This window comes from Cataglyphis hispanica, chromosome 21 (assembly GCF_021464435.1).
Source record: "Cataglyphis hispanica isolate Lineage 1 chromosome 21, ULB_Chis1_1.0, whole genome shotgun sequence".
Classification (NCBI taxonomy): Eukaryota; Metazoa; Arthropoda; class Insecta; order Hymenoptera; family Formicidae; genus Cataglyphis; species Cataglyphis hispanica.
Window position 1 is genome coordinate 608,177 of NC_065974.1, and position 9,382 is coordinate 617,558.

The 9,382-nt window shown below is 36.9% G+C and overlaps 1 protein-coding gene across 2 annotated transcripts; it reads right to left on the reverse strand.

The window, feature by feature from the left end:
* Positions 1-393: 393 nt before the first annotated feature.
* LOC126857235 (uncharacterized) lies at positions 394-9,352 on the reverse strand. 2 transcript variants are annotated; one of them, XM_050606455.1, is made up of 7 exons: positions 8,730-9,352; positions 2,197-3,730; positions 1,957-2,120; positions 1,635-1,788; positions 1,305-1,565; positions 1,006-1,227; positions 394-918 (listed from the first exon to the last, which is right to left on the reverse strand). In XM_050606455.1, the coding sequence occupies exons 2-7, from the start codon at positions 3,538-3,540 to the stop codon at positions 460-462; spliced, it is 2,604 nt and encodes an 867-aa protein (XP_050462412.1). In that variant the 5' UTR covers positions 3,541-3,730; positions 8,730-9,352; the 3' UTR covers positions 394-459. The 2 variants fall into 2 exon arrangements, with proteins under 2 accessions (XP_050462412.1, XP_050462413.1); XM_050606456.1 differs by lacking the exon at positions 8,730-9,352 and adding an exon at positions 3,983-4,077.
* Positions 9,353-9,382: the final 30 nt, after the last annotated feature.

The window sequence follows — 9,382 nt, forward strand, 5'->3', positions numbered from 1 at the left end:
AATACCGTTGACTAATAAGATTAAGTACGTTGAAAACAAGTGAATATAATATTTATTCGCATCGTGTCCATTCAATTAAGTTTGTCTATACAAATTGTATATGTAAAGCGTATTTTAAGTAGAAAAAGTTTTGTAAGTATTGAAGTACATAATATATCTCTTAACTTCCTTCGATTTATGTATGTTTCATTATACAAATAATATTATTCGTGACACGAATAATTTAAGTACGGGAAAAATGTTATAAGAAATACGTTATATGCGTGAAAATATTTTTTTGTTATAAATAGGAAAAATATTCGTTACGTGATAAATATTTTATCGTTTTATACTGTATGTTTGATGTAAGCGTAGTGAGATTCGTACTTTAAATCAACATTTTTTCCGAGCTGATAAATATTCGCCTCCTTCTTTTAATATCTGTACGTGCGTGTGTAAAAACAATGAATATAATTCGCTTTATGCTAAACAATCACTTCCATTTGTTCGTTCCATCTCGATCGGTCCACTGCCAAAAATCTTTCGATTTTTCGTATAGGGTATAATACCTACAAAGATTCCGGAGACAATAATCCAACCGCCGGCCATGAGGAAAGAAAGCTCCCAAGCATTTGTCACATCGAATAACCATCCAGCCAACGGAGGTCCGAGAAGATTTCCAATTCCTTGGCATAACAAACTGAGACCGTAAGCAGTAGTAAATCTTTCCAGAGGAATTAGCTCGACTAATATAACAGGAGTAAAGCTGAAACTACTCGCGAAAAATAAACCAAAAGCTGCCGAAGTGATCATTAGAAACGGGTAATGATGGGTAAAAACGGACATCAATATCGTGGCCACTCCGCACGCCATCAGACACCAGGTGTACGTTTTACTGACATTCATCCAGGGTTGATCGCCAGCCCAGCCTAGAACGATCTAAAAGCGAGCAACACCGAGTATGAGAAAATCTCATCTCATTCAAAGATAAAGCGTACTGCTCTAATTATTAGGATTTAAGATTACCATTCCGATAGTATTGGTTATGCCGATAATACTGAGGAGATTAGCGGCATCGGATTCGTCATAACCGTTCCTAGTTAGATGCTCCGCAAGATAAAAATACGGTACGATGAACCACGTGAATAGCAATATCGTCGACATTGACATTAGCAGGAAATGCAATTCGAGAAACATTGAAAAATCCAACATACTCTTTAATAGATCCATCAGCTCGGCATACCACTTCTGCGTAAGATATGAAATTCTATATTTGTAGACACAAGCAAACCTATTCTTCCGATATATCGCGAGCGTTAAAATACCTGTTCGTTTTCTTTAGCCAATGTGATCATACTGTTTCTATAGATGTCAGGACAACTGCTCGCTCTTAGTCTGTACTTGTGTAGATTTAGGGCAGCGCCGCGATACATGACGGAATTTCTATGCACTCTAATATCCTTGAAGTAATGGGTGTTGGTACTAAATTGTCGCCTGAGCCAAGGTATCGAATCGGTTCTGATGACGTTGGCTTGTGGCTCAACGTAACGTTTAGACACGGATCTTCTTCTTTCCGTCGGAGCGATCTGGAAAGTATTTACTTAATGTGTCACGGCGAGTCGACGGAATCTATTATCGAAAATAACGTTTATTACCGTGACTTCTTTTGTCAGCAAGGGATTAGTCTCTTCTATTTCCTTCTTGGACATTTTTCTGGCGCAAACAAGTTTCGTCGGTACGTGAGTAGACACTGGACAAGAATCTTTCCTTTGTTCAGCGATTGTTTTCGATTCCGTTGCTCGTTTCAGCCTTTGTAGAACGTAATATAAGTATTAAATGCTGCGGCGTGTTGTATTCAATTCCATTCAACTAAAGTATCGCGTGAATAAAATCGTATACGCGAGTATTTCGATAGGAAAAAGGGATTCGACTAAGAATTAAAAACTATATTACAATTACACGTAGCAAATGATTAACCTCATTGACATAGTGACTCCGCTTTTATTATAAATCTCCCCCGTTGAATCCTGCAGCTGTTTATCGGATAAACTTCTACACAACAGAAGACCAGGATAATTTTCTAGGATAACAGTATAGAGCCTAGAGTTGCTCAGTAACGATTCCAATACTTCCAAAGGCACCTGAAATCTCGTACATTCTAATCCATTCATTTATAAAAGCGGATAATACGAAGAAATAATGGCTTTATTCGCTTACCTTTTCGCTTCGCTTTACAAAGGTCGGCAGATTAACCACGCTCGTCGTATGCCTCTTGGCGCCGTCGGCCGTTTCGGTACTCGTACTTAGATTCTGTAAGAAATATTCGGGCGCCTGGTCGCTTCTGAGCAATTGTCGAAGCTCCTCGACACCTGGGAACTCGTCCAAAGGACTTTCGTTCGACTTTACCGTACCATCCGATCGAACGTTCAATTTTCTCGGCATAGTTTGATCCTGCTTTTGTTGTTCCAGGATCCACCATTCCGGATCCCTCATGACGGTTCCTGCGACGATCATGTTGAAGAACGTGCCAGCCAGGAGCAGACAAGTGCCTCGCCAACCGTACTCGGCGATGAAATAGGTCGTCATCGGAGCATAAACGAACGTACCGATGCCAGTGCCGCACGCGCCAAGACCTACAGCTAAGGTTCGTTTTTTGTCGAACCAAAAGGCGATGCTCACAACCGCGGTGACGTAGCACAAACCCAGACCGAGACCCGCGATCACGCCAAACGTCAAGTACATTACCTCGATAGTGTTACTGAAAATACTCAGTATGAAGCCCAGCCCCGATATCAGACCGCCGATGATGGTCATGTTCCTGCATCCGTAACGGTCCACGAGAGCGGACATGATCGGCCCGGATAGAAGTGGCACTGCCATGAAGAGAGAGCCGATCCAAGCGGTCTTGGACTTGGACGCGCCGAATTCCCGAAGAAACTCGATGTAAAGCAGACCAAAGCTAAAGGAGACACCGTCGGCTATCATAGAGATTATCAGGGAAGCCAGAACGACCACCCAGCCCCAACCACCATCGGGTATTTTAGGTTTCTTACGACTTTCTGTTTCTTTTTCGATAGAGCCTAAAGAATCCTCGCGTTCCAGAATAATACTTTCGGAATCGATAGAGTCTCTGATTCGACGATTCGTTGTTGTACCGGCATCCGGTTCGACATATTTCTCGCGATCGAGCATTTCTTTAATCTTCCTCGGTATATTGCTGTGCTCCGTCAACTCGATCGCGTCGTTTGACTTCTCTGTTGAATCTAGATTCGCCTCGCGTCCATTTCTCGCGCTGTCCACCAAGTTGACATTATTGTGGACGGAATTCATGAGACAAATCGTCGGACTGTCATTTCGCCAGCCGACCAACGGGGCTCTGCCCGGACTCTGCTGATTCCGGTGGTTGCTCCGATGATTCCTCTTTGTGCACACGTCTTCCTTTCCAGCGGCACTCATAGAGCAACCGCCGTAATTGTTATCGTGATTGTTGTTGTTTCTATTGTAGCCGTCGTCGCGTTCTACTCGAATCTCTCGCAGGTCAGCTTCGTTCCTGCTAGCCATTGTCGCTCTAATTATAAGTAATGGCTAAATGGATCCAACGACGCCGCCAGCCCTTCAGCCCTTGGAACTCGCTTGGATGATAACCACCTTGTCCTCCGGTTACCATAAGGATCCTCGGAACGATCCTTGACGATTGGCGAAACGTCGACCACACCGAATTCAGCATGCACGCACCTTCGAGTCGCTCGTCCTATAAAAAGAATTTTCAATTAAATTAATGAGATGTGTCATGACACGTGTCACATGAAAACGGAAAACAGAATCTTGAAAAAATCTATTCTATAAGAGATAGAGGTGATACAATTATACGTGTCATCACGTATGTGTCATTCACTGGAAAACACGTGACACCTTATCACATTTTTTATTAAATTATAACATTTCCTTAATAATATATTAAACTATAATATACGCGACAACGGTTAAACGGTAGGAAACCAACGGTTAAACGGTAGGATGAAATTACAAATTGATGACAACAAACGTCCGTTCCATGTCAAGGTTTCGATACAATGGCTTCGATACTAAATGTTGTGCGCGCGAGATCCTTGCAATATAGATACAAAACAATGAGCCCGAAAAAGATAGAGAGAATTATCATATCTTTGTATCTTTCGTAACGAGTGATGACGAATCATACATGTTTTGGCACTCGATATTCGTATCGATAAATATAAAATATGTAAGTACGCGTTTCGTACGTGTGAAAAAACGTCATGCACACAATTTGTATTATCTCAAGACCAAGTTTTAAAAGATATAAAGCAAGTGATTATAATAAAGAGAAAATCAGTAATTACTCACCATCGAGATAATGTAAATAACGTGTTTATACAGGCGTGCATGCGTGTATAGGTGCAGGAAAGTACTTGCGACACTCGTCGGCGTGAGCAATTATAATATACAACCATTAATAAACGAAGGAAAAGTGAGATTAGATATAAAATCAGTTCGTTAGTTAATCAATCGAGAAATTAAAGCAAAGCGTGCAATTGGCGCTCGTGCGAAATCGATCGACGAGAAAAGTGCCCACCAAGCTGGAAGCTGTAAAATAAATTATCGGTAACAAGGAAAGAAATGTGTTCGTGTTAGTGCATAATCTGAAATAAAAAATAATCTAATCTAGAGAAAGCGGGTGTCTAATCATGCATAATCGTGCATAATCATGCGCTATTGATTACAGCATTACGTATTAGCCCATGCGAATCATTCCTCGTAATTTCTCTTTTATCAACGCAGAAAAAATCGTGCTTGATTTATATATAAATTAATTACACACACACATACATATATATATATATATATATATATATATATATATATATAAAATTATAATAAATTAATTATTACATCAATAAATATGCAAAAAATAGACTTTTTCTATACTATATTTATGTACATGTATGTGCGTGTGCGTGCGTGTATATATATATATATATATATATATATATATATATATATATATTTGTTATTTTCCAATAATTTTTTATTCCTTTGGAATTGACATCGTGACTACGATATTTGAGTAAACGTGTGCTTATCGCAGATAAACTAAATTTTGACTGCGATATATTCTTAGTATATACAATAAGTCAGCGATACTTGAGCGAAAGAAAAACGTTGATATATTAATGCTGATGATAATTGCTTACAATTAGGCGCCTGATGGATGTAGAGAGTATATCTGGTAAATATATGTATGTATGTATATATATATATATATATATATATATATATATATATATATATATGTCAACGTTTTTCTTTCGCTCAAGTATCGCTGACTTATTGTATATACTAAGAATATATCGCAGTCAAAATTTAGTTTATCTGCGATAAGCACACGTTTACTCAAATATCGTAGTCACGATGTCAATTCCAAAGGAATAAAAAATTATTGGAAAATAACAAATTTTGTAAGATATTTAACGATACGAAAGATATTTAAAGATACGAATCCGATTGCATTGTGAAATTTTTGTTCAACAAATTAGTTATCGGTACAGATATTAGTGTTTTTTGGTGATTTCATTATCTTTTTCACAATCTGTATTCGATATATATATGAAAAGTAACTGTGATATTTGAATACATTTTTGAAATTACTATATCTATCTCTAATTATTTACTTGATATGTATATGTCTATCTACATATATATATATCCACACGCAGTTTAATTTTTTTTTAAATATATAAATATAAAATATATACAATTTAACATTTCTAATTTTATTTCAGAAAATATATTTATTACAACAGACATACACACACACTGGCAATAAAAGAGAGAAAAGAAATGTGTCTATAATTGAAGAATTATTTTCTTGCATGTTTATCGTATTATCATTAGTTTGTTATATTCTATTTTATATATTTTGGAGAAAAAAATCGTTTCTCGTACAAAATATACCAGAGCGTTTCAAAAAACTTTCAAAAGTAGTCGCACTTATTATTAGAAGTCTTTCGTCGTATGATAGTCTAATAATACTTTGGCATTGCATAACTGTTGACTTTCGACGTGAAGCTGAAAATTCTTTTCAATTCATAATAATGTGTATTTATAAGTCTAATCTTATGAAATGTCAAATTAATTGAGCCGTAAACTGAGAAAACTAATATTACAATATATTATTAGCTTATTCTTCTTCTTTTTCTCCCTCCGCTCCCCCCCTCTCTCTCTCTAAAAAAAAATCTGTTTCAGTAAATATTCGATAATAAAGTCATTGGTAAGACGAGAAACATTTTAGAATCAAAAAGTATCATATTTTATATACATTTGCTGCATAAACTGTCGTTTTTACGAGAAGCTTGAGGAATGTCATATTTTAATTGACGTCACATTGCTAAAATTGAGTCCTCCGATCTGTGTCTCGCGCAATGACATCATCCACCAAAATCCATTAAAAGCTTTTACGGAGCTTCCCTCGTAAAAAATTAAACGTTTTTTATCCATGCAACAATTATCAATATTTGATGTTGATAAGAGCAGTAGAGATCGCGCGAATATTTTTGCTCAATCAAAATTTTGAAATTACGTAAAGATTTACGATTGACATAAATTTGCGGCACAAATGTGTCTGAGAAAAGGATTATGTGTCTCACTACGTTTTATGGATTTTATAATTATACTTATCGCGTTGAAAAAAAGTTCGTAAAAAAAAAATGTTCGAGTGTAATCGTTAACGTGTCGAGCACACATACGTATTTTATGGGAACGGAGTCAATGATATATAAATTTAATATTCGTGATTTCTCTCTGATGGCACACATCACAAAAAAAAAAAAAAAATTATTCACTTCACATATATCTTTTACGTATGTTTATATAAATACAAGCAACAAAAAGATTCGAAAGTAGGTAGTTAAGAGTCATATAAGAGTCGGCGGGGGGGATATGATCACCATGGAAACCGACTGGTCGATTTCCGTGTGAATGTCCGTCTCTCTACTAATATAAAGGGATATTAAATTTCCGATAAGATTACTTTTCGTATATCATAAAAATTGTGTGTATATAGAATGTTTTTAAAATAACCCACGTGTGCGATTAGAGATTATTCCTGCTGCGAATATCCTTTATATCCTCTTGGAAAACAACTCAATTAAAACATCATTGTGCCGCATATATAAGTATTCAATTAAAAATAAAATAAATAATTTCTATGGCTGTTTTCATAATGTCACATCGGAAAATTGACAATTTTGTTTTATGTGTCTGAAAAGAAAAAAAAAATATTAATGTAAAATGTATTTCTTCTTTATTTCGATGGAAAAGTAAATTTAATTTCTTCCATATTTCTGACGAAATTATCAGAATTAATCAAATTTCATCAGATTTCTTTACTTATCTCGTATACATATACATACAAACGTTTAGTTTAAATATCATCATTTGGTTATCATATCAAACATTTGGGATCGATATGATGGAACGTTACTTGTGTACATCAAGTCGAGCGTATTTAAATTATTTAAACTATTTCACAGTTCGCGCCTTGTAGAATATCAACACTCGATATAATAAAATTTTATCGTTAATTTAAGGCATCACCTTAATTGCTCTTTAATCGAGACGCAGCTGCTGGCCAACTTTTAATGTTTTAAACAGAAAAAAGGGAAAGTGAAAGGATACCAAAAATATAACATATTCATATAAATTATGTGATTTTTAAATGTGAGAAAAAAAAATATAGAATGTAAACGCTCGATGGAAACGCGTGCATTACAGGAAACAATTATAGATAATAGAAAAAAATGATGTAAACGAATAAGTCATATACGTCAAACCAGCAACGTGTATATTCTTTTTCATTAAAGAAAAAATCGATTTATCGTACCGTATTGTTCACAATAAATTTTTCAAGATGAGTGCATACGCGATATATATCGAAATTGAGAAGAAATATTTTTAATAAAAGCAAGGAATTATTCGAAAAAAATTTCAATCAGATCAACATGTTATTAGAAAGTTATACATTTTTTTTTTTTTCAAGTTTTGTAATTGTCGAATTTGCCCAAGATTTATACCACAATAATAGGTTTTTTCATATATTCATCGTCATAGTTGACGGTCGTGAATACGCAATCATAAATGTTCAATGGATCGCGGTAATGTGCTTACAAATGCACTTCGTGCGATAAAACGGCAAATATACGAAACTAAAATAAGTGTAATTAATACCGATCGTTGAGTTTTGTTATCTAAAGTTACGCCAATAAACGAGTTCGTTTATTCAATAAATTCTCGCAATTCCAGTTTTTTTCGAAATTTAAAGCTTCCGGTAAATCATACCATCCGTTTAGAAGAATGATAAATGACAGAATGCACATTTTGGCGAGTGATAGATAACCGACAGACACGTGTAGAAGTGCACGATATTTTTTTTAAATTTTCATATTTAATACGAATGTTTAAAACACAAACAAAAATAAGAAGTTTGTAATTAAAAAAGAAAAATTATAATAACAACAATGGCAACGACGTCTATTATTAATGATATATGTTAGTAATGACATAACTTTCTTAGTTATCTTGTCACATTGTATCAGATGATAATTACTGAATTTATATAATCTCAAAGTGTGCCGTAAAAGAGAAAAGAATAAAATAAAGAAGGAAATTGGCATATGCGAAAATACACATGCGCTTCAAGGCTGTAACATGCTTATATATCTCATCGAGCTTACCAACGAGCAGCTCGCGCAAATTGTCAGAGAATCCGGAGATTTCGCGTAGCCTGGCACGATCCTCGTTGGAAAGAACGTTTTACGCCTTATTGTTGCGACAATTTCGCGCATTCGCGTGCCCTCGGCACGTTTCCCCGATGACGCGTGCGATGCGAGTAATCACGCGACCGTCTCGGTTGGGGGCACCCAGTACACTGACTGAGAGAGTGTGATTTAGACGTTCAGGAGCCTCTCACAGAATTCACGTCATAGAAAAGGTTCTCGACGCCGCACCTGACTTGAACAGAGCACGCGTATTGGCCTCGTGTCTTGTCTCGTCCTCTCGTCTCGCCAGGCTTTGTCTCGCCTCTCGCTTCGTCTCGCTCTCGCTTCGTCTCGTCTCGTCTCGTCTCGTCTCGTCTCGTCTCGTCTCGTCTCGTCTCGTCTCGTCTCGTCTCGTCTCGCCTCGTCTCGTCTCGTCTCGTCTCGTCTCGTCTCGCCTCGTCTCGTCTCGCCTCGTCTCGTCTCGCTTCGTCTCGTCTCGTCTCGTCTCGTCTCGTCTCGTCTCGTCTCGTCTCGTCTCGTCTCGCCTCGTCTCGTCTCGTCCCGCCTCGACTCGTCTCGACTCGACTCGCCTCGTGCTCACCCCTCCCCTCATCTCGCCTCGTCTAGTC